The 23189-nt window shown below is 47.9% G+C and overlaps 12 protein-coding genes across 12 annotated transcripts; 5 read left to right on the top strand and 7 right to left on the bottom strand.

Moving 5' to 3' along the window:
• Positions 1 to 18: 18 nt before the first annotated feature.
• On the top strand, positions 19 to 1038 carry N7481_003144 (uncharacterized protein; the record flags this gene model as incomplete). Its single annotated transcript, XM_057262363.1, has 1 exon — positions 19 to 1038. One exon carries the CDS (start codon positions 19 to 21, stop codon positions 1036 to 1038), a length of 1020 nt encoding a protein of 339 aa, XP_057124024.1.
• Positions 1039 to 1285: 247 nt separating this feature from the next.
• Positions 1286 to 2443, bottom strand: N7481_003143 (sugar phosphate isomerase/epimerase family protein; the record flags this gene model as incomplete). The annotated part of the gene is made up of 3 exons (XM_057262362.1): positions 1286 to 1370; positions 1430 to 1962; positions 2084 to 2443. 3 exons carry the CDS (start codon positions 2441 to 2443, stop codon positions 1286 to 1288), a joined length of 978 nt encoding a protein of 325 aa, XP_057124023.1.
• Positions 2444 to 2669: 226 nt separating this feature from the next.
• Positions 2670 to 3701, top strand: N7481_003142 (uncharacterized protein; the record flags this gene model as incomplete). Its single annotated transcript, XM_057262361.1, has 6 exons — positions 2670 to 2942; positions 2998 to 3054; positions 3116 to 3192; positions 3244 to 3301; positions 3370 to 3452; positions 3515 to 3701. The coding sequence occupies 6 exons, from the start codon at positions 2670 to 2672 to the stop codon at positions 3699 to 3701; spliced, it is 735 nt and encodes a 244-aa protein (XP_057124022.1).
• A 421-nt stretch (positions 3702 to 4122) lies between these two features.
• On the bottom strand, positions 4123 to 5649 carry N7481_003141 (uncharacterized protein; the record flags this gene model as incomplete). Its single annotated transcript, XM_057262360.1, has 8 exons — positions 4123 to 4290; positions 4340 to 4379; positions 4436 to 4604; positions 4662 to 4776; positions 4847 to 4915; positions 4972 to 5345; positions 5422 to 5563; positions 5620 to 5649. The coding sequence occupies 8 exons, from the start codon at positions 5647 to 5649 to the stop codon at positions 4123 to 4125; spliced, it is 1107 nt and encodes a 368-aa protein (XP_057124021.1).
• A 437-nt stretch (positions 5650 to 6086) lies between these two features.
• N7481_003140 (shikimate dehydrogenase family protein) lies at positions 6087 to 7055 on the bottom strand (the record flags this gene model as incomplete). Its single annotated transcript, XM_057262359.1, has 1 exon — positions 6087 to 7055. The coding sequence occupies one exon, from the start codon at positions 7053 to 7055 to the stop codon at positions 6087 to 6089; it is 969 nt and encodes a 322-aa protein (XP_057124020.1).
• Positions 7056 to 7274: 219 nt separating this feature from the next.
• Positions 7275 to 8411, top strand: N7481_003139 (Gfo/Idh/MocA family protein; the record flags this gene model as incomplete). The annotated part of the gene is made up of 1 exon (XM_057262358.1): positions 7275 to 8411. The coding sequence occupies one exon, from the start codon at positions 7275 to 7277 to the stop codon at positions 8409 to 8411; it is 1137 nt and encodes a 378-aa protein (XP_057124019.1).
• Positions 8412 to 8691: 280 nt separating this feature from the next.
• On the bottom strand, positions 8692 to 9837 carry N7481_003138 (CaiB/BaiF CoA transferase family protein; the record flags this gene model as incomplete). Its single annotated transcript, XM_057262357.1, has 1 exon — positions 8692 to 9837. One exon carries the CDS (start codon positions 9835 to 9837, stop codon positions 8692 to 8694), a length of 1146 nt encoding a protein of 381 aa, XP_057124018.1.
• A 370-nt stretch (positions 9838 to 10207) lies between these two features.
• On the bottom strand, positions 10208 to 12400 carry N7481_003137 (NRPS-like protein biosynthetic cluster; the record flags this gene model as incomplete). The annotated part of the gene is made up of 11 exons (XM_057262356.1): positions 10208 to 10526; positions 10578 to 10718; positions 10783 to 10966; positions 11020 to 11074; positions 11124 to 11258; positions 11311 to 11411; positions 11475 to 11478; positions 11536 to 11766; positions 11821 to 11998; positions 12050 to 12102; positions 12161 to 12400. 11 exons carry the CDS (start codon positions 12398 to 12400, stop codon positions 10208 to 10210), a joined length of 1641 nt encoding a protein of 546 aa, XP_057124017.1.
• Positions 12401 to 12965: 565 nt separating this feature from the next.
• On the top strand, positions 12966 to 13883 carry N7481_003136 (uncharacterized protein; the record flags this gene model as incomplete). Its single annotated transcript, XM_057262355.1, has 1 exon — positions 12966 to 13883. One exon carries the CDS (start codon positions 12966 to 12968, stop codon positions 13881 to 13883), a length of 918 nt encoding a protein of 305 aa, XP_057124016.1.
• A 653-nt stretch (positions 13884 to 14536) lies between these two features.
• On the bottom strand, positions 14537 to 16147 carry N7481_003135 (uncharacterized protein; the record flags this gene model as incomplete). The annotated part of the gene is made up of 5 exons (XM_057262354.1): positions 14537 to 14659; positions 14711 to 14893; positions 14947 to 15615; positions 15671 to 15802; positions 16031 to 16147. The coding sequence occupies 5 exons, from the start codon at positions 16145 to 16147 to the stop codon at positions 14537 to 14539; spliced, it is 1224 nt and encodes a 407-aa protein (XP_057124015.1).
• A 1247-nt stretch (positions 16148 to 17394) lies between these two features.
• Positions 17395 to 21023, bottom strand: N7481_003134 (uncharacterized protein; the record flags this gene model as incomplete). Its single annotated transcript, XM_057262353.1, has 9 exons — positions 17395 to 18039; positions 18093 to 19170; positions 19232 to 19282; positions 19346 to 19552; positions 19618 to 19780; positions 20019 to 20254; positions 20313 to 20574; positions 20630 to 20854; positions 20915 to 21023. 9 exons carry the CDS (start codon positions 21021 to 21023, stop codon positions 17395 to 17397), a joined length of 2976 nt encoding a protein of 991 aa, XP_057124014.1.
• A 334-nt stretch (positions 21024 to 21357) lies between these two features.
• Positions 21358 to 22978, top strand: N7481_003133 (acyl-CoA dehydrogenase family protein; the record flags this gene model as incomplete). The annotated part of the gene is made up of 7 exons (XM_057262352.1): positions 21358 to 21537; positions 21604 to 21709; positions 21762 to 21787; positions 21834 to 22011; positions 22074 to 22307; positions 22372 to 22461; positions 22524 to 22978. 7 exons carry the CDS (start codon positions 21358 to 21360, stop codon positions 22976 to 22978), a joined length of 1269 nt encoding a protein of 422 aa, XP_057124013.1.
• Between the last annotated feature and the right edge of the window lie 211 nt (positions 22979 to 23189).

Genomic DNA, 23189 nt, shown 5'->3' with positions numbered 1-23189 from the left:
AATGATGAGGTTCTGCCTATGTTTGAGATTTATTCATACCGCCCGCCTGACGCCTTCGCCCGTATTGAGCATAACCGCCTCGAAATCGCTCGCCGTAAGCAGCAACACCGGTTAGGAATCGAAAATGCACCCCCGCTGATTCCGCAATTCACCGGTTATCCCGACAAGTCTATTCGTATAGGGCTCTGTGTCCTAATACGGTCGTACAGCTATCGACTAGGCGAAGATGATGAGGATGAGCTTGCTGAGGCAGGTGAAGGCCCAGACATGCTCTACTTCAACCGCTCGTTTTCCGGCACGTGCAGGTATCATGAAAATTTCTCACCAGAAGTATTCGAGTTGACCACTGAGCGTGTTAAGAATCAGAATGACGTCGGAGAGATTGTTGTACTTGACATGTTTCTCGGCGTCGGTCGTGCTGGGACACGAGACGCTTTGGACATAGACGAGGGTGGGCCTCCTAGCTCAGATAGACTATCAGAAGAGGAAATCCGTGATCAACTTAGCCAGGAAACTGCAGTTGGCGGCTTCTCTCTTGATCCGGTATACCGGGTTACTCAGGATGCCGATATCATAACAGTCAGCAATACTACTGAGGGAAACATCTCTGACATTCAATATATTGTGCATGCGCTTTTTCTCAGCTCTATCCGCGATACAGCAGGCTCCTCTCTTTTAGAAAGTACAGCACGCCTCTTTACAGCATCAATTGTCCCCCACCTCCAGGCCAATAAAACTCTGACTCTCAAGTTCTTTATCCCAAAGTCCCCTACTTGGACGGCCATCCGCCCTGCTCGAACTGAAGTTATTGAAGCTCTATCCTCTGAATCAAACCAAGAAGGGGACCAAGAAGACCCCTTCCCGATCGGTGCCCTGCACACCTTCTATACAGGTGACGAGCAATCCCCTGCAACAATACACCGTATGGCGCCTCAACTCAGCGATGCGTATTTTGTCCCAACAGAAAAGCCACCCCGTATCCCGTATCGCCTGTTCGCAGTTGTGCTCGATCGTGCCAAATTTGTCTCCGAGGCCTGAGTTTGTTTCTACAAAGCATACTGGGATTCGACCGGAGATGTGGACCCCTATATGTCCATTTCCCAGGCATCGGAAAGACCGAAGACAAGACCATAGATACACTGAGAGGAAAGGATGACTTATCATACTGGGTCTCAGATCATTTTAAAAGCTTCCCATTAAGCCAAAGCTCTCCAATACTTTCCAGTCACAGTTTCTGCCCTACTGGATTGTTGGACTGTGTTTCATAATGTAAGGAAGAGGGCTCCTATAGTTTACTAGAATTCAATCCGCAACGGCGTGCTAGCTTTTTCCAAGATTCCATTCCCCTTCTTGCCCAGTCATCTGGAACCCTGCATGGCAATATAAGCATTGATCTTTTCTCTTGTCAATGATCATGGATTAAACTCACGAATTCCGCTTCTCCCACATGTCGGTATGAAAGACCTCCATTGACACCCACCCGCAGTATCCCAGATCGAATACAGCCTTGGCGACATCAACAACGGGAAGGCAACCTCCGCGACTCTCCTCGCATGGATAAATCCGGCAATTGCGAGATTGCGTCATGAACGGTGGTTGGTTCATATCTCGGCGGGGATACCCTTCCTGATCTGGATTTGCCGCGGTCGCGTCGCTCAGTTGGAAATATACAATGTTTTCTGGTTTAACAATGCGTTTCAGCTCGTCGAGGCTACTCTGGAGATTTCGGTATCCATCAGCTCGGATTGGAGATATGGAGCTAAAAGGATCCCCGGCTTCTTTGGACGCAATATGGAATGTGTCTAGACAGTGGCCAACGTTCGGCAGGTCGACGAGATCAATAATCTTCTGGACCTGTTGCCAGGTGTTGCTGTGGATACCCCAAGAGGGGGCTTCGTAAGCCACTCGAAGGTCATAACGTTGGGTTAGGAGAACCCAATGTGCGCATATTCTTCGCGATGACTGTTGGGTCATCAGTAATTTTGGACTCGTCAATTCCATAAAGTGCAGTGCATATCTATAGAAAGTTTCCAGGCTTCATCAGTAGAACATCGGTGATTTCAAATTAATGTTTTTATCTCACCTGCAAAATATCGATGTGCATAACCTGACAAAGCTGGCACCAGAGCTCTGCCTCCTGTAACCGGATGTTAACATCATGAGGATCTTTGAGACCATCATACGCCCCGAACGGATTCAAGGCGATCAGTTCAAGGCCTAACGATTTCGCAGCTTTGTAAATATCTTCAGCAGCTGCGAGAAGGCGGTCCTTTCTTGACTGCAACGAAGGATACGTTGCGGCCTGGGCCTCGAGACATTCAAAGGCCACTTCGAGACCGTCAAATCCGTGTGTTTTGGCGGCTTGTAGTTTGCGATGGATTGTATGCCCGGCGGCTGACTTTCCAAGCGAGTTTGTAGCAACTGCGACTTTGATAATAGACATCTTGAGTATTCCCGTTCAATGTAGATTTTGCTCTTTGGTATTGCGTACTAACGGGAGGGGCAAATATTTGGAGACCCAAATGTCATGTTGGGGAGCCGGCCAATAGATTAAAGACCCGAGATGCGGGCGCTTCGATAACTACATCAACATGGTATGTCGCACCGAAAAATCAATAACCAAGCTCAATATTTCCCTTTGCGCCATTAACCCAGTTTGAAAATACAATATGCAGGTAAAAGTAGCTGTCGTCACAGGCGGCGCAGATGGATTCGGAGCTACCATAACAGATCGTTTCCACCAGGAGGGCTATCAGGTAATCATCATCGACATCAATAAGGAGAAAGGAGAACAGAAAGCTTCTGTCGGACCAAATATACACTTCCTTTTCGGAGACGTGACTCAGCAAGATACATGGGAACAAGCATTGGCGCTTGCCCGAGACATGTTCGGTCGCCTGGATATTGTTGTCAATAATGCCGGGATCACTGGAGCCCAGAGCGTACGTATTCTCAATGTATGAAAGAAATCTGATCGACGTGACTGACTTTTACTAGCCCGTTCATACGAAAGACATGGCCGAGTATGAACGTACCTTCAACGTGAATGTTAGGGTAGGTGTTTAGCTAGATGTTGTTTGTTGCTTGGAAGTATAACTCGCTCATGTCATGATAGCCGATTTTTTGCAGTGCCCGATCTATTGTTCCATTTATGATGGAACAGGGAAATGGTGTTTTCGTGAATATTACGAGGTAGGGCCTTTCTAATAACTGGAGAGTAAGTGATATTGCTAACGACATTAGTACCGGCTGTACACGCCCCCGCCCAGGGTTCGCCTTTTACAATGCATCGAAGGCAGCAGTGAGCGTAAAAGACCCTTTTCTCCCTCGGCAATAATGTTGAAATGACCAACGAATAGAATATTCTAGGTCGCGACCAAAACAATGGCTTTAGAGTATGCTCCCACTGTCCGATTCAATTGCATCGCGCCAGCAGTCGGCAATACATCTATGTACGTACGAGGAGATTCCCAGATATCTTCACGAGATGAGTTCAAGATACTGACAGCTATAGGCTTCAAGCAAGTATTGGCAGTGGGGCGGACTCCCAGGAACGGCTGCAAAAGATCGAGGATTTACTGCCGATGAAACGAGTTGCTCAGCCAATGGACATTGCGAATGCTGTGTGGTATCTGGCCACAGACCAGAGCTCGTTCGTTACTGGTACTACCTTGGAGGTAGATGGAGGACGTGGGATATAGTTGACTCTGCTCCCGTTAGTAGTGATGAATTCATACAAACCGATAAATTGAAAAGAACTTTGGAAAGACAGCGCGACAGCTTAGTCTGGATTCTCACGAATAAATTAATTCTTAAGGCTCCCGCCGTGAGCGAGGCAAAGCCCGCGATTAATTCTTTTACGCCTGCATTCACCGGATTGTCCATTTTGACTCTGCTTTACGACAATCGGGATTGATTTAACCAAATATCCAAGGTGTATCTGCATTATTACACGATTTCTTTCTCGGTGGATGGGCGAGCTTAGCTGCTTTCTGTTCTTTCTATCAACGGAGGATTATGTTTCCGAGGATTCAAATTGGTCTATGATCTATGGAGACAGAATTTAACATAGCATCAAATGCCATCGGATCATTAATCCCGCCAAGACAGGCCTCATTTGGTTTAAAGATTGCTGCGTCTCACCTCGCCTCGCAATACTTGATTAACAAAATTCGGATCCTCTCGCAATGGCCTTCCTAGCCCAATCATGTCGATATCGCCATGCTCTACAGCCTCGGACATGCGATGACTATCGCGCCAGCCTCCTGTCGTTCCAATAACTGCACGAGACTATTTCATAAATTAGCTGGGCGCCTCGATATGGAGAGGATGTACTCACGAGAACCTTCTTGAGCTCCTGCGCCCATTCGATAAAATAACTACCCCGGCATTAGACTTCGCACTCGGCTTCAATCCAGATATGAAGCTTGCTTACCTCCCACGTTCTTTTTGGGACGGACGCTCGGCCAACTCGGTCATAATGTTTCCTCTCCATGCGGGGGAAGCATAGGTGCCCCCGGATATGTCAAAGAAGTCGACACCGGCGTCCTCGAGCCATTTGATAACGACGCACGTCTCTGCGAAGCTCGTTCCTCCTTCGATAACTACGGAAACGGGCATCAGTATTTTTCATATCGCCATTGATGAAGGAAAAAACATACAGTCTTGGCAATTGAGTTTAGCCGCAATGACAAATTTGTTAGACGGCAATTTCGCCTTGATGGCGTTGACGATTTCGAGAATAAACCGGGCGCGGTTTTCCAGGCTTCCGCCATACTAAGTGGACAACAAAGTTAATGACATGTCTTTTGCGAAATCAAAATGTAATTGTGCAGTTAGATCATACCTTGTCTGTGCGCTTGTTAATCAACGGCGAGAGGAATTGCTGCATGATGTATCCGTGGCTCGCATGCAACTAAGCACGACCGATTAGTGTCACAAAGAAATAGCGAATGAAGGAGCGAAGCATACAATAATTCCATCTGCCCCAGCTTTGGAAAGCACTTCCGACGCCCATACATATCGGTGAACCAAATCCTTGATCTCCTCGGTTGAAAGTGGCGATGGCTTGCCATAACTTTTGTTAAGACACGGCTCCAGTTGCTGCTCGGCCGACGACTTCGGATTCGGGTTCAGAAACTCAGGGACCTGACGTCCGGGAAACTGCAACTGGGGTAGGAATAAAGCACCTCGGGATTTCGCCGCTTGGACAGCGGGTGCGAATGCCTCCACGGGATCCCAAGGGTTATTGATGTCGAGAACCGCGTTGTTATAGTTTTCTAGGTTATCTCGGTGGATGGGGATGTTTCCTGTGCAGATCAGACCTGCGCCACCATCTGCAAGATCTAATATACACGTGATGATTAGCTATCATACTATTCACTGGGGGTTGAGTAAGGAAAGGCGAAAAGATAATCATACCTTGGTACAGTTCTGCGTAGCGAGGCAAGGGCTTCCCACAGTTCTCGACGTTGTTTTCGTCGTACGTAGACGCATATTCACTGAGCGGGGTCCTATACATGCGATTCTTGATCACCTTGCCCGAAAGCTTCAGGGTGATAGGCTGTGCTTTCGCGTTAACAACTACTAGTATGTGTTTTCGCCACGCAATGAACTGACCTGAGCGAGAGGAGCCATGTGCGCTGCCATTGTCACGGAAGACGTATTTTGGTGACTGATGAAAATCAACAAAAACCACTGCAGATTGTTATTGTTGCAATAAGTAAGACTTCAAATCAGTCAATATAGATGTCCTCTCACTGGCCCGGCGTATTAATCTAGTGGCCGATTTGCGGGGAACTGAAAAGGTCCCTCGGGTATTCACATCCGTAGAGTCGCAGACGGAGAAAACGCCGACGGCATAGGGGCGCGAATTCGGAGGGTATGGTGGCAAAGATCGGAATTATATTCAGCACCAGAAATGGAAAGAAAAGATAATAGGCAATTATCTCGGAATGGGAAAAGATGTGGCCATGGGACTCGGCGGAGAAGCCCCCCCCCGCCCGTCACTCCTTGTCGCTCGGATATTTCTTTGAGGCACCATAATTCTTAGTAAAGACAGGTCATTTTATTCCATTTTTCGATAACTACAGTTTAACCAGCTCTGTCTTTGTTTCCTCTCCAATTGCCGCTAACGCTTGCTGGACGCCCATTTCATTTGGTTCTTCCTCCACCCACAAAATCTGTTGAGCCACGCATACCCGTACCAGCACCTCAGTCCCAGCAATTGTATTCCATCCTTGACCTTGCGCAGTTATGATGAGATTTGTCTGCGGAGAAGGCATATAACACATATCGACGAGCAGTCCTTTCTCCGACTTACGAAGAAATATGTCGCATATTCTCGCACAGAGGATTTCGCCCGGCTGCGTCGGAGTAGAATCGGGGATGGTTCCGATGATTATGTACGGCGCTGGCATTTGCTGTGCAGTATCGATTGACTTTATATGGCAGAGCTTAATGCTTGGAATTGCGACCGTGAAGTGTTTCACTATATCCTCAACTTCGGACTCAAGTCTGTTGACGATATAGATCTCCGATGGTCCGAACCATTTCCACAAGGCGTATATGGCGCTGCGTGCAGCTCCTCCTCCGCCTACCACCATCGCTGCTCTGCCGCCGGTCACTGATTTGGCGGAGAAGTGTCGGTGTAAAATTGCTTCACGAATCCCGACACAGTCTGTATTCGTGCCAATATGGAGGCGGCGTCCATCTGGGGCCACTCTGACAAATGAGGTATTCACTGCCCCGATGACGCGTGCTTCTTCGGTGAGATGATCCAGAGCCTTGCCAAATGTCACCTTATTAGGCATCGTGATAGAAGTCCCAATCATGTCGCTTGCAGTGAGCCGAGCCTTGAACTCGGCCTGGTCAGTCGTCTGCACCTTGCCGTAGCGCCAGATTGCGTTTTTCGACTTGAAGAGGATGCCATGGAGGAGCGGTGATAGAGACTTTGAGATATTTGCCCCGAAGAGGAGCGCATTGTGAGGCACCGATTTCGACGTGGAGATGAGTGGCGACCTGCCGTATGCGTACGATTGTTGTAGAATATCCATCGCTGCGCGCTGAGAGTATAGTTAGTGAATGCGGGAAACAAGGCGCGGACTCGTTATTAAAGAAAAGCCCGGGGTCTTTCCTATGCGGGCCCCCACTATAACTACCGGCAGTTAAATCAATCCCCGAGCCTTGCCCTCGTGCCCCAATTAAACCCCCATGGTTCATCGATCGTACATTGAATAATTTGAAAAGGAAGTAGTATTTTTAATCCATCCAGCATGGAACACCAAACCCATTATACCAAAGTCTCAGTTGCTCTTGTAGGCGGGGGAACTATTGCCCCTCTGCATGCAGAGTATTTACTTTCCTCGCCCACCTGCTCCCTATCCGCCATTATAGACCCGTTTCCACCCGGAAAGGATCTGGCAACGAAAATCGGCGTTCCATACTTTGACTCCGTGCAGTCCCTTCTCTCCTCAGAGATTCAAAGCCCGGACGCGTATATCATCTGTGTACCTTCGAGCCTCCATGTCCAAGTCTCCACAGACGTGATTACCCACGGACGGCCAAAGGCGATTCTCATCGAGAAACCCTTCTGCACGGATTCCAATGCCGGTGAACAGCTAATCGAACTCGCAAAATCAAAGTCTTGCCGGATCCTGGTCGGTCATCACCGCCGCTTCCATCCATCCATCGTAGCCGCACGCGAGGCAATCGGTGACGGCAAGCTCGGAAAAATCACCGCTATCACCGGGACCTGGATTGCGAAGAAGCCAGACACCTATTATTCGTCAGCTCAATGGCGCTCCCTGCGGTCAGCAGGCGGAGGTCCGATATGGACAAACTTCATTCATGACATCGACGTGCTCCACTACCTGACAGGATCGAGAGTGAAGAGGATATGGGCAGTGTCAGCAGTTCGACATAGGGAGAATAATAGCACGCTTCCTGCGGATCTTGTTGAGGAAGGCGCGTCGATAATGCTTCAATTTGCGAATGGTGTGGTCGGGACGTTCATCGTCAGCGATTATGTCCCCAGTCCGTTCGGGTGGGAGGCCGCAACGGGTGACAATCCATTGTATCCGCCCGCTCCTGTCGCTGTTGACTCGTATCGAATTTTCGGTACCCAAGGCACGTTGACGGAGCCGGATGGTGTACTGTGGACGTATGATGCCGCAGAAGTCAGCAGACTAGGTTTAGAGGAAGGATGGAATGTGCCAATTCGCAGAGATGCCCTCCATGTCGGTGATGGAATTCCGTTCCAGCAGCAGGTGGAACACCTAGCTAGAGTCATCAGACAGGGCGAAAACCCTAGATGCTCAGAAGAAGATGGTTTGGCCGCTGTGAAAGTATGTGAGGCTGTAATCACCGCACTGGAAGCAGGTGATGGAACTCCTGTCGATATTCATTTTTAAACATAAGTTATAATCGAATCTATTATTTCAAATTCCACTTCCAGTCGCTAGATAAAATCCCACGAAAATTAGATGATAGAGAGTAGAATAGGTCTATGGAAGCAGATATCATAGATATTCCAATACATGAGCCGAATGCAAGAGATAATTATGGAGACCAATGGACGACAAACAGGAGTGAGACACACAGAGTAGTTAACTGATTTGTGGGCTCATGACGCCTGGCTTCAACATAAATTGTGCTAGGTACTACTCTGCCATCTAAAGTCTAGAAGTATTCTTAATTTGCAACCCCCCCGTTGACTTGCTCATAATGCTTTCCCTGCTGCCAGCCCATCCACTTCCATAATGCCTCCTCGCCGCCCTCGCCGAGTCCCAAAACTTCAACGTCCCAACCTGATCTTGGACCTCCATCCAAGGCCGGCGTCCCTGTCAGTGTCACGCCAGGGCGTTGTTCGTATCCGGCGTCTTCCAATTCCGCATGGGTGAATACAGGGGTGGCACAGGCATCGCTGCCATCAAATATTTTCTCCCATTCCTTGCGCTCCTTCTCTCGGAATTTTTTCTGAAATGCATCCCGAATATTAGGCCAAAATTCCCGATCGTCCCTATTAGCTACCCAGGATCGATCACTTAATCCCAATCTCTTCACCAACTCCGAAAAGAATTGGGGTTCAAGCCCAGCAACGGCCATATAGTTGCCATTGTCCTTGCACTCGTAGACGTTATAGTACGGGCAACCTCCATCGGACAGGTTCTCGCCACGAGGTCGATCCCATTGGCCGGGGATTTTAGTCGAGATTCTCGGCATAGTTGCAAGGTAATTCGCTCCGTCCACCATGTTAGCGTGCACAATTTGACCCCTCCCGGTCTGCGACCGAGAAAAGAGCGCCATCATGATGCCGGTGACACACATGTGCCCTCCAGCTGCAAAATCGCCAAGGATGTTGCCCGGCGGCGTCGGAGGAAGCGCGCGACCGTCTGGCGGAAGACGCGGCGAGGGACCCAGCATGGAAAGGACACCAGACACGGCGAGATAATTGATGTCGTGGCCAGCCATTTTCGCGTACTTTCCATCGCGTCGAAATCCTGTCAATTGTGCGACAATAAGACGAGGGTTGAGTTTCAGCAACGTGTTGGTCGGGTCAAGGCCGAGTTTTTCGAGAACTCCGGGTCGAAAAGGGTCGATTAGGACGTCTGCCTCTTTGACTAGGCGAAGAAATAGATCCTTCCCAGCAGTGCTCTTCAGGTCTATCTGAATAGAGGACTTGTTCCTAATAAGCACGTCGGGACTGGGTTGGTGAGGCGGATTGACTCGGTCAACGCGTATTACGCTTGCCCCGTTGTCGGCCAGCATCATGCCAGCAAAGGGCCCAGGGGCTAGGCCTGCGAGCTCTAGAACTCGGATTCCATCGAGAGCGGGCATTTTCATCTGTGGGTGAATGCTTTTAGCACGCCAGGTAATTGCTTGAATGCTGTTTGCTGTTCGGTCCGGGCACCGTGTTCTTGTTATATTAGTAACAGCGATGTCTATAGTCGCTCACGGAATTATTCACGGAATTTTTTGAATGATCGTCCAGATTGATTGAATAAACTCCGCACCAAAATCCTCCTTCTTGATGATGTCAGATTTGGCTAGTAAAAGTAACTATCGCTACTAGTAGGATATGCCGGTCTCTGAGCTAACAGATACCCTAGTAGCGACCCTTAGGAATTACAAGATGGAGGGTCCCGATACATGAATTCAACCTCGGAAAGATGCATATCTCAAGTTGACCTCGGTAGTATACTCACGGCTACAGGCGTGCCTTCGATGCAGCCTTTTCGCGTAGCTCCCGTCGAAGCATTTTCCCTGTCGGATTTCGAGGTAATTGATCAATAAACCACACGCCTCCTCTCAACTTCTTGTAGCCTGCTACTTCTCCCGCCACAAGATTCTGAACTTCCTTTGCCATTTTCTCTCTATTAATCGATAAAATCGACCTTTTCGGCACAACGAACGCAAGAGGAATTTCAGTGCCCTCCGCATCATCCCAGATTGAAGTGACACCAGAGTCTTTCACCATCGGGTGCCTTCCAATTATCTCCTCAAGTTCGGTGGGGCTGATCTGGAAGCTGAATGTATAGTTAGCATTGCAAGAAAATGTAGCGGTCTGAATGAGATACCCCTTGTATTTGATCACATCTTTCAGTCGGTCCACAATTATCAAGTACCCCTTGTCGTCCAGGTATCCGAGGTCTCCTGTTTTGTACCATTCCGGTCCGTGCATACTCTCACGTGTTCCTTCATCATTATCTTTGTACCCTCTTTTGCAAACATGAGTCAGAAGGTATATACTAGTCTAAGAGGGGTCTGTAGTAAAATACTAACAGCATGATGGTGGGTGTGGAAACCACAATCTCTCCTGGTTGGCCAGTGGGCACCTCTTTGCCTTGCTCATCCAGGAATTGGATTTTGACATTGGCAAGTAGTGTGCCCGCAGCAACTAGAGGAGCATCCTTGTCTCTCACACCACTTTGTGCGATGCAAGAGGATAGTTCGGTGCAGCCGTACGCTGTAATTCAGAGTCAATTAAATCATTCCGTAAGCGGGGTATCAAATGCCTACTTTGACACAGGCTAACCGAAGGAAACCGATTTCGTAGCTTCGACGCAATTGCTGGCTATGGTGAAGTCAATAAATGCAAACACGTCAAATTGTTAGGAGTATACCTTCAATGGTGCTGCCGAGCAGGAAAAGTACTCGAGACTAGAATATTGATACTTGTCAACAATAGGATTCTCCGCCAGCATGACAGCAACTGGTGGCACAAGTCGTGCTAATGTTGCACGTTTTTCATGCATAAGCTATCAGACGATATCAGTGAGTGATGACAATAAATTCCAAGAGGAGACCGACCCGGCAGTACGTATCCAACTCGAACTGAGGCACCATACACACATAGTACCCCAACCATGGTCCCATCAATGCGCAGACATATAGACCATAGATATGCGACACTACGAGTAACGAATTAGCACGGAACTGGATTCTTCTTTCATCTAGTTTCCCGTGTCACTTACACGGCTGAGCAAGTTAGTATAGTGTACTTTTGTGGGATATCGAGTACGGGAGGTTGCATACCGGGAAAAACACTTCTCTCATAGACTCTCTCCAGTTATCAAGATTATGACCACGGAGTGCTTCACAAATACCAGTCAAGTTATAATGCGACAACATGACAGCCTTGGGGAGGCCAGTGGTTCCGCTAGACAGGACCAGCGCCGCACATCTGGTTCGTGCATCTTGCCCATCCAGAACGTAGGCTTCAGGCTCTACACGCTTTGAGTCCCAGGTGAAGAAGTCGCTGGGGAACTATATTGGTCAGAACTTAAATTTAGGGTTGACATAGTAGGGAATCTATTTTACCAGAAGGTGGCCATCCAATCTAGAAACCATTGTCGAAATCGTCGCTTCACCATACTGCGCTAGAGTGAGAGCTTCGCGCAGCTTCTTGTGGTATATACCATCCACAATGAAGAACTGGGGCTTGATGACCCTGACAGCATGGGCAATCTCTTTTGCAGACGAGGAGTGGTTTATTGTACTGGAAATGATTAATGACCTTGGCAACAAGTATGCGAAAGTCAAAACTAACCTGACAATCCCACCAGCTGCCCAAATAGCATGCGTTGCGATAATATAATCCACCTATATTTATTTGTCAGGAAATATCCAAAAAATACTAGTACTCAAGGGCCGAACTTACGCAGCTTCTCCCAATGATAGTAACAGTATCTCCAATCTTTAGTCCTAGACGATGTCTGAATGCCCAGGCGGCCTTAAATGCCTCCCCGCGCAAAGTTTCATACGTGATAGTTTTACCCGTTAGGATATCCTCACTAATGACTTTGTTGGGATCGACATTTGCAGTGTTCTCTAACATCATCTGAGTAATAGATCTATCGTGACGGAAATGTACCGTCATATCTGAGACTATGGGGGCCATAGCGAGTAGCTTGGGTAGCAGTAATTTTGTGTCGATAATGGTGTGAAAAGTAGATTATGAAAGCTCTCCCACAGCTAAGGGCCTTTTAGATCACGACAGGGACCTGATATGGGTTTCATCACTAGGACTTGTTATGATAACCAAAACTAACGTCGGGAATTTTCCGGTTATTTCGAACATATGACGGAGAAATAACGGGAGTCGAGGGTTCTAGTGCTGAGCTTAAAATTCCGTTTGGTTGCTCTCCGAGGTAACCATTACCGGATTCTACATTAATCGGCCGGGCCGCTAGCCCCGAGGATCGTCCAGATAATGTGATGTAACGGAATTATTTTGACGTTCTCTATTTTCAAGTTTAATTGGCATTATTGTCCTAATTAATGATAATGGAAAGTTCCGCAGTCCTACTGCAATTGATTACAACCGCCATTCCCATTACAAACATCAACCATGTCAACGTATTGCCCACCATCAATAATTGAGAAGCAGGTCGGTACTGCTCGCATTCCAGACACCAAACCCGACGTGTTCACGAATATCTTCCCTTTTTGGCGACCCGGAGCGCATGGAATATTTGGGGGGGTTCGCGATTGCACAGAGCCTCAGTGCTGCCCAACAGACCGTACAAGGGGAGTTCGTCGCGAACTCCCTACATGGCTCATTCATATACGCGGGAAACTCGGAGGACCCCATATTCTACCATGTAGAAAGGCTGCGCGATGGAAAGGGTTTCTGTACCAGATGCGTACGTGCTTTACAGAGAACAAGGCCGATTTTCATTTGCAATGTCAGCTTTACCAAGAAGCGAGATACAGGAAAGGGAAAAGAAAACATTCAGCACGCCTCCCCAATGCCTCCGGGTATTCCAGTACCAGAGGATATGTGCACATTCGGAGACGAGATAAATTCTCCTTTCATCAATAGAAGTGTGGGAGTATTGGACAAGGGAGGACAGCGTCGACCGGAGGATAAATGCTTCCATCAATGGATCAAGGCCAACGGTACATTGTCCCCATCAGCTAGTGTTCAAGTCCACCAGGCAGCACTGGCCTTTATGTCAGACAGCTATTTTCTTGCCGGTGTGCCTCATAGTCATGGGATCTGGCAGTTTGTGGAAACTCCAATATCCGAGTTCCACCCTTCGCCAAACGGTCTTTCAGCGTCAACTGAAAAACACACTGAGATTCGACGACCACATCTAGAACCCCCGGAAGATAGAGCCGTTGTTGAGGAGCCGAGGGTGTCTATGATGGTTAGCTTGGATCATACCATATATTTTCATAATATGGAATACTTCCGAGCCGACGAGTGGTTACTGTCGGAAATACAGAGTAGTTGGGCAGGGAACGGTCGCGGTCTAGTCCAGCAGCGAATCTGGACTAAGAATGGTGAACCTGTAGCAACTTGTATCCAGGAGGTCAGTACAACTTGGACCCCATATCCTGTACTTCTATCAAACTTCGCAATTACTGACTGCTACTAGGGAGTAATCCGCTTGGAAAACAGGCAGATTAAGGGAAATTTATGATCCAATAGTATCGTATAGAAATTTCAGTGTTTGTTCAGCTCGAAGTCATTCCATGCCATGAATGTGTCCCACAAAGCAAACTCACATTCAATGCGATTTAAATATAAATACTATGTCGACTCCAAAAGTCCCGTCCAAGGTTATCCCTCACAAAAATACCGTCCATTTGGCAAGAGAGGACCACCACACTGGCTATTCGAAATGGAAACGTGCTGCCGAGCTGTGCTCCCATGAAAACGCGTTGACGACGCGACACTACGGTCATATCTCACCAATCAACCCCTTTACCCCTTGCATCCCTCGCGAGAGAGAGGGGGGGGCTAGTAGATGATCAAAGGGCACCGCAAACACTTCAAATTTGTAAAAAGGACAAGAGTGTATGATCGCAATATGAGGATAAGGATCGGAGTATGGATGACAGACGGATTTAATTAAAGCTATCAACATCGGTGTAGTGTGACTCACTCGACGCCTCAGGCACCAACAGCCTCAGGGCCAATGTTATAAAAGCACTAAGACTTGTCTCACTAAGGGAATCGAACACAGGCATTCCGAGGTCCGGAACAGATGATCGAAGACTCGTCTGGATACATGTCGTCTCAAGCATCTCATGCGCTGTTCTCCACCTCATGCACACATTCCTTTTCGGTATCTGATTGGCTGAGACGGTCCAGCAGCGCGCCATCTTTAGCAAACAGCTGGTCAATTTCTTCAAGCGTCTTTCCAGTAGGCTAGAGACAATGTTAGCAGAGGAAATAATGCCAAGGGAGTGAAATACTCACATCCGGACACATAAAGTAAACAAAAATGACCGCGATGACGTTGAAAATCAGTGGCCAGATCCAGATCCGGGCTCCCACCGTCTTCAACGCAATTCCGCCAGCGAAGACCGTGATGAACGTAAATACCCATACGCCCAGGAGTCCGGCTGCGGAGCCAATGTGGCGGTACCTCAAAGGTGCAATCTATGGCCCGATATTAACAAGTTTTCACGTTATTAACCAGACCTTTAACATACCTCGGGTCCATAAAGCCAGGGGCACCCGACCCATCCCCATCCATAGAAGAATAAATAGGGGAATAGGATCATCGCAGCTGCCCAGCGCGTAGCATCTGTTTTGTTCTCAATCATATTCAATACCACAAAAATCAGCAGGCAAAATGTCTGAACCGACCCCGTCAACATCATAATTCTCCGCCGCCCGATGCGCTCTATTGTAGGAATACAAACCCATGAGCCCATCCACTGCACTGTCAACGCCAGTGCGGCAATAAGAGAGGCCATAAAGCTGGAAAGGCCAACTTCCGAGAAAATCCGAGTCATGTAATAAACCATGATATTGATTCCCATCGACTGCTGGATTCCCAGGATGATGAAGGAGATACGGATGCGCCGGCCAACTCGGAGAGGGGTGTTGTCCCAGATGATACTCAAGAACGTGAGCTTGTTTTCCGATTCTTCTTCAACCCTAAGGCTGACCAGGATGGTTGATTTCATATCTTGAATCTCTGGAATATCACCATAGCTCGGCATTCCTTTTCGGTATACACCGTATAGTCGTGATAGAGTTTTATCTCCCTCCTCTATGCGATCGCGCATATAGTACCACCTAGGGGTGTCTGGAAGGAAGAACATGCTGGTACCGGAAAGGATGGAGAATATAGACTGCATTGCAATAGGCAATCTCTGGATAGATTCTGTCAGAATATCAATTATCGGCATTTATGAAGAAAGGACTCACCCAAGAAATCTGGTTTGTCATTCGTGTAAAGCCGAAACTGACCCAGTATGAGAGGGCTACTCCTAGCAATAAAGCCGAGCAGTTAATTGCTACTTCTGGACCTCGCTCTCGAGCTTCAATGCTCATTTCAGACTGCTCTCATTAGCATAGAAGAAGGGGAGAGTGGGTGGAAATCAACAATCGCCTACCATATACATGGGCACATTGCATGTAATGAACTACCAATGTCAGTATTGAGTGCAAGTGCACGAGAAATCATTGATGATAGGATTAGCATACTGCAATTCCAGCACCCTGAGGTAGATGTTAGTATTTTTTGCAACAACATGGGAAATGACAGGAGCTGAATAAGCTACATACGCAAAGCACACGGGCGACAATAATTTGTGGGACGGAATAGGATGCCGCCTGTATGACACCCCCTATCGTGATCAGGATATTACCGATGATAATACAGTTCCGCCGACCGAGCGGCATGCCGATTATCATGACAAGACATGACACGAATGCCGCTGCCAGTGTACTAGAAGAGGCAATCAAGGGTATTGTCTCCGTACCCCCGGGGTGCTAGGAGATGTTAGTCTATACTTATTGACGACAGGCGAGTTTTGGGCGCCCACTTACTCCAATTGCATCCAAAAATGGCTTAGTCTCTTGGACTCCCCCCCAGGACGCCGGCCTGGTAGCCCTCAATCAAAAACCCCTGCGGATATTGTATCAGTCGCCGCGGAACTCGGCATCGTGCGAATTTAGACAAGGCATTCTCACAACGGAGCAACTAAACCTTGCCAAGCGGCGAAGGGATTTACTCTGTATGCACTCGTCAAACATCGTCGCAATGGAATGCCGTGTGTTGACCGTAAATTTTTTGCAAAGCTAACTACTCCGGATGATTGCTAACTCCTTTATACAAATTAGTGCTGTTTGTATATGCGGGGTAGACTCCGGGGTAGGACTAAAAAACCAGTAATATTCCTCTAGTTTCGGCCATGAAAGCCTCATAGGATTATCAAAAAGCTAGGGCTCCACAGGGGCAAAACGGGGTTTAATTCTATCTGCCGGCCCGGGGCATATTGTACCGAACTACCCCAATAAAAATATATGGTATTACTAAATTATTATGAACCCTTTATTTTGTTTTCCGATTTTCTATAGCTTGCTACGACTAGGTCATTAGTATAGATGTTCCCTAGGATCCAGCCCTTTCAAAGCTGAGTATATTGAGAATACCAGGTGGCAATTATGCTTGCTAGGGGCCTTTGAGAATGTCGGATGCTTGTGGCAAACTAAGACATTATATCAATCCCCATTTGCCGGAAAATTGATCATACTGGGGTACCCTCATTTCCTTTACTGTTCGATATCCGCGGGCGCGGGCACCTGGGCACTCTCCACGCTGACTCTCAAACTGTAATATGAGTATTCCCGTCACCTGAGAAATTCGACTCCGGGTTCGGAATATAGTATCTCTGCCTCGGTAATGTTGTTTTCATGATCATATTCTGGATTGCTGCGAAATTGCTTTCTGAGTAGCCGATATCCCCAAAAAGGGCAGCTCTGGTATGGCAATCGTTGATACAGGATTTTGGCCTCTATTTTATCCACTAAAGCCTTAAAAGAATGTCTGAAATATGATAAGTTGCTATATATTTAGTCTAATTGAAGTACACAAAATATAATCAATTAGGATTTTTGTCGACCAGCTTGAGTATAGTATTCCAAGGTTATAGGTTGATAGAGGTAGGATCAATGCCGTATTCACAATTCCAAAGACACAAATCAGGAGCCAGAGACTGTTCAGACCTTCCATTCGCAACGGCGCCATTTACATTATTTTCTCCCATTTCGCCCATCGAAGAAACCAGTGCCACTACATCCAACGGAATGTCATCAATCTGCCACGACATAGGATCAAAAAAGTCTATGGTCTCGGGGACACTGAAGCTCAGATCTATTGTACGATCCTCTTCTGTGTCGAGATCTGGGCTTGGACCTTCAACGGAATGTGAGTTTGTTATGGCAGCCAAGGATACCACAGAGTTCAAGGCTCGAAGGGCTCGCTTGGCTGTGTCCAGAGCTTGCGAGAACCTATCGAGTAGCTGATAGGCAAGCTGGAAGGACTGGATACTGGCTTCATGTTCCTTCTCCGTTGGTGTCGCCCGCATGGCTAGGATAAGATGATAGATACACTCCACTAATGCAGTGCTAAAGAAGAATCCACAGGGGATAACACTAGGACAGCTATTAGTGAAGGCAGCAATGGCATCCACAGTCTTCGATGCGAGCGAGACACAAATGCTGTGACCTCGAGTGTCCTGACGCTTCTGAATTGGATTCTGCCGGATCGTCAGGCGTAAAAGGTTCAATCTCTACGCGTTTTATTAGCAACTTTCAGTAAATGCTAGGGAATGGGGCATATTACAATAAAAATCGCGAGCCGCCGGCGGATGTAAGGCTCTGATTCTTGTTGCTCCAAATACACTCGTTTAAGGAGATCTGTGTCCCATGTCAGCTCGCTTGCCAGCTCTCTCTGGACGATTAGAATGCGAGTGTCCATAAGCTCCACTTCCTTCCAGTCTTGAGGCTTTAGAGCTACAGCGGCAAAGAATGTATCCCAGATCAGAGACCATAGTTTACCAAGATCTACTAAAACCTGCATATAGCGATCTGTTCTCGTAGTTGGCTGCTGAGAGAACTCGGACAATGCGATTTCAGTGTCGCGAATGACGTATGGGCTTCCTGTCCGCTGTGAAATTTTGCGGTCAAGGAAATATATTGTCCACCACAGTCTCTTGCGGTTCTGAATTTCCTGTTCGGGAAGAGCGTTCCAGACTCTTTCTTCATTGAGTCGGGTCCGCATGGCAAGCTGAGCTGCGTTTGAAATAGCTCTTGACGCTTCATGAAGAAGTTCTGACTCCATCAGATACTCGGAGCTGAGGGCATGGTATTGAATAAGGTGAATGTCAATATGCTTCAGTGATGAGCAGTGCTGAATCAATTTGCGGCCTCGAAGAAACAGGGACCATCCAGGACGTATTTCATATGACCAGGGTCGGGCTGCACAAAAGGACTCGGCGATAGCTAACATGTTGCAAAGAAGGGCAATTATCGAGTACTCCCCTAATTTCACATCGACAATATGCTGATTATCAGAATGACCCAGGCTGTGCAGTATTGTTTCGATCTGGGCCTGAGTTCCATCGCGCTTGATGAATGGGAAGAAAGAGTCCAGATCACGAAAGTACACATCTAATAATGCATGTAGTCTGCCAGGGCGAGGAAGCTCTACCGAGAACACTGGCGCCTCATGCGTTTTTCGTCCAGCGGGAGCACATTTTCGTCCCTTGTTATGTGGTTGTGTAAGTTCACGAAGACATAGAAGCTGAGAGGACAACGAAACACTTCTCGGGCGGGATTCCTGTATATCGTACGCATCGGCTTCATCATTCCAGTCCCCAGACGGATCACTCCTCGTCGTGGTACCGGGCAAGGGCGGTTTGCTGTTACAAACGGACAATCAGGCGCACGCACACTAATCGGGGTCCTGTAAAGAGAACAAACCAAAAATCAAAATGTATGTCATTTGGTTCAATTCTCTGCTGTTTCCTCTCGCTTTTTTGGTCAATTAGTATCCTTTGGTAGCATGCCAAGTTGAGGAATTAGAAAGGGGCGTACCTCCCACTCGAAAGGCTCCTTTTCGTCCCTTGCTTCCGGCCTCGCCGAGTCTGAGGCATGTATGCGCATTCCTGGCCTCTATCGCGACAATTGCGACAGGTCTCCTCCCCGGAACACTGGGCGCTAGGGTGTGAGAAAGTCTTTGGCCAAAGTGACAGGGATAGTGTGGGGAGTCGCACCTTCACTTTGCGGCGCTGGCAATCCTGGCTAGGAGATTGTTAACTTGACCTCCGCAAATTGGATCTGGATGACCTCGGGACATAAAAATATACCATGCTTTTCCGATATATTTTAGTCGCTTTCCGTTTGTTGTCCGCGAAGGCGAAGCGACATGGTCTATCGGGCTGCGAGGAGAATCGGCCGATTCTGGACGGTATGAGCTATTGCTTTCGTCGATAGATTGCTCCATGATCGGATAGTAAGGAGTTAGCAAGACTAAGTCAAGATGAATCCTAGCACCCCAGATACAATTTCGTCCCTGTAATGTGTTCCGGTGCCACAGTGCGGGGAGACCGGTCTATAAAATAATAGAGAAATACACCGGTGTGGAGAGAGCTGGTGGATCTTACTAGTCGTGAGATTCACTCTCAACTACTTGCCATGATTTCATTTTCTTTCTCTTGATTTAACATAATTTACATAAAGCGCCCCCCAGTGCACTCGATACAAGTACCAGTAACATACGAAGACAGTGGACTCGCCAGGAATAGTATCACCCGCGCGGCCTCATCCGCCGACCCAGGCCGACCTAGCGGGATATCAGAAACATCTCGCCATTTCTTCGCATTTTCTGGGATCCCAAGTTTGATGGCTTGACCTCCAAGTGTCATCGCCTCCGACTTGGTCGGCGGGCGCGTAATGCGTGTATCGATCCAGCCATATGCCACTGCATTGGCCCGAACATTATATCTGGAAAGAATGAGAATCAGTATTGTGAATGGCAAGCGACATTGATAATTGCACTGACCGGCCCCATTCCGCTGCTATGGTTTTCGTGAGCCCTAGAACACCGGCTTTGGCTGTTGCGTAGTTAATCTGTCCCATTGAGCCATGCAGACCGGATGTAGAAGACACATTGACTATTGTCTTTGGCATGGCTTTGTTCGCTGGGTCCATCCAGTGTCCCGACAGTGCTCGCGCGATGCGGAACGGAACGTAGTTATGGATTTTCATAATGATGTCGAACTTGTCATCGTCCATTTTATGGATCGCGCTATCATGACAGAAACCTTCCAGCAAGTCAGAATCAAATTGTTCACATATTCTGGCGATCAAAGTGCATACCGGCATTGTTGATCAAGCAGTTGATCCTCCCCCATTTCTGCAGCACGCTGTTCACCAACAGTTGCGGAAACTTATCGTCGAGGACGTTTCCAGGAAATGCTTCCGCTTGGCCTTGGAGTTGACGGATCTCCCTTACAACCTCGTCTGCTTTTTCTCGGTCCAAATCATTGATAGCTACTTTTGCTCCTTTTTGGGCTAATAGCAAGGCGGTCGCTTTTCCGATTCCTTCGCAAATAGAGTGTTAGTATATTGATATAAGAACTCTGGAACGCATAAAAGACTTACCTTGAGCACCCCCAGTGATTATCACCACCTGTCCGTCTAAGCGATCGGGGCCGGTGACTGGATCACTAGGTTCCAGCTGTTGATGAATTTGCTGCAATCGCTCAGCCATTATGAAGGACGAGAAGTATGAATTCAAGATACTAGAGAAAGATTTTGGGGGACAAACTCTCATGTTAAATCTCAATTTATATGGACTGAGTATGCATATCTCTATACTAACTAGTACTATTCTAACTTGTGCGATTCCCGAGGTTGCCACGTTCTTCGGAATTTTGACATTGGCCCCAATTTTCCGATCCCCAAGGCCGAGGCCAGGACGTAGTTCTTCATGATTTTGTACCTGTGTACTTCTGCTATTTATATTTTGCAAACATGGGCCATATACTGCTATATTATCATTCTTTCAAAATTGAAGGCTGAGGTTTTTTTTATTTTCTCTCAACATGACTTCCGCTCTCACCTCTGAAATCCCCGGTGCGGACCCAGCATGGCACAAGCAGGACGACCACCCATTTTACAAGCCCAGCCACCACCGGCTTCAGCGATTTGTTCGCGAATACGTGGACAAGTACATCGCACCCAATGTCGAAGAGTGGGAGAAAGCTGGAGAAATCCCTCTTCAGGTATGAACGACACCTCACTGCCCAGGTGATGCTACGCCGTCATGTCCGTGACTCACTATTTTATAGGCATTCAAAAGACATGCCTCGCTAGGGTTTCTTGCAGTATCGGCTTTTCCCCTCCCAAAGGATTATCTTTCGGATGTGAATCTGCCAGCTGGTCTCAGCATGGATGGTGAGCAAGCTATTACAGTTAGTAGTTACTTGGTGACTAACAATGATTCTAGAGTGGGATGAATTCCACGACGCCATTGTGAGTAATTCCATTCTTCGTCAAATATAAAGCTAACAAACACCAGATCATCGATGAAATGGCCCGCTGTGGATACCTTGGGACAGTCTGGGGTATCAACGGAGGTGCAGCCGTTGGTGGCCCGCCACTTCACCACTACGCAACACCAGAGCAGAAGAGGAAATTTTTGGCCCCTCTCCTACGAGGCGAACAAAGACACTGTCTAGGTGTCACGGAGCCAGCAAGTATGTTGTCTTGAGTAATCCCGACACTGCCTCTGCCAACGCACGCTAACCAACTATCTCAGTTGGATCCGATGTCGCTGGTCTTACCACGATCGCAACGAAGTCGGCAGACGGAAGATCCTGGATTATAAACGGGGAAAAGAAATGGGTTACCCAAGGCCAGAAGGCAGATGTTGGACTCATTGCGGCTCGCACGGGACCGCCGACCGCGAAGGGGATCTCGGTTTTCATCGTCCCGTTAAACAGCAAGGGAATTTCGAGGCGCAAGATGGAGAATTCGGGCGTGAGCTCTAGTGGTGAGATGAAACACTGGCTGAAAAGTTTCAGAATCTCTGGTGACTGATAATGTGTAATCTTTAGGGTCTACATTCATGGAATTAGACGATGTCGTCGTCCCAGCAGAGAACATGCTCGGAAAAGAGAATCAAGGCTTCGAAATCATCATGTCAAGTATGATCTCACGCAAAATTTACGAGTCCAGCCAAGAATCTAACCACTGGTGTCTGTATTAGCATTTGCCCACGAACGCCTCTGGGTAGGAATAACCGCTCTCCGGCTATCTCGAGTCGCATACGAAGACGCCTACCGACACGCGCTGAAACGAAAGACATTTGGCAAGCCCCTCTTCGAGAACCAAGTGATCCGGCAGAAATTTTCGAAAATGGCGAATCGGCTTGAACCGACTCAGGCCTATATGGAACAGCTAGTCTTCCGGTCTGTGCGGATGCCGAGTTTGGAATTCTCGCCGCTGGCCGCTATGCTTAAGGTCCAGGCTGCGCATCATCTTGAGAAGGTTTCCAGGGAGACGCAGCAGGTTTTTGGCGGACTGGGGTATTCTCGTGGTGGGCAGGGATCGCGTGTGGAGCAGATCAGTCGCGATGTTAGAGTGCTTGTTGTTAGTGGTGGGAGTGAGGAGATTTTGTTGGATATGATTGCGAAGCAGCAGAAGCGGTTGGCCAACTTGTAGGTTGACTGATGTGCATGTTGTACAAGGTTGCTGTGTACCTAAGCTAGTATATCCATGGATGACTTCCAAGGCCAAGTTTTTGAATGTTGAAATTGTTTGAGATATGTGTTCCACAGACAGAAATATTCACCGGCCATACAGCCACATCATCCGCCGCTTCTTCCATTTATACTCTATCTTTTTTTTGGCGGTGATACTGGCACGGGGCAAC

The sequence above is a fragment of the Penicillium waksmanii genome (assembly GCF_028829765.1).
Source record: "Penicillium waksmanii strain IBT 27052 chromosome Unknown utg000004l:1.0-5674109.0:1.0-5678898.0, whole genome shotgun sequence".
NCBI lineage: Eukaryota > Fungi > Ascomycota > Eurotiomycetes > Eurotiales > Aspergillaceae > Penicillium > Penicillium waksmanii.
Note: the sequence above shows the minus strand (reverse complement) of the source record. Positions and strands in the feature narration are given on the sequence as shown.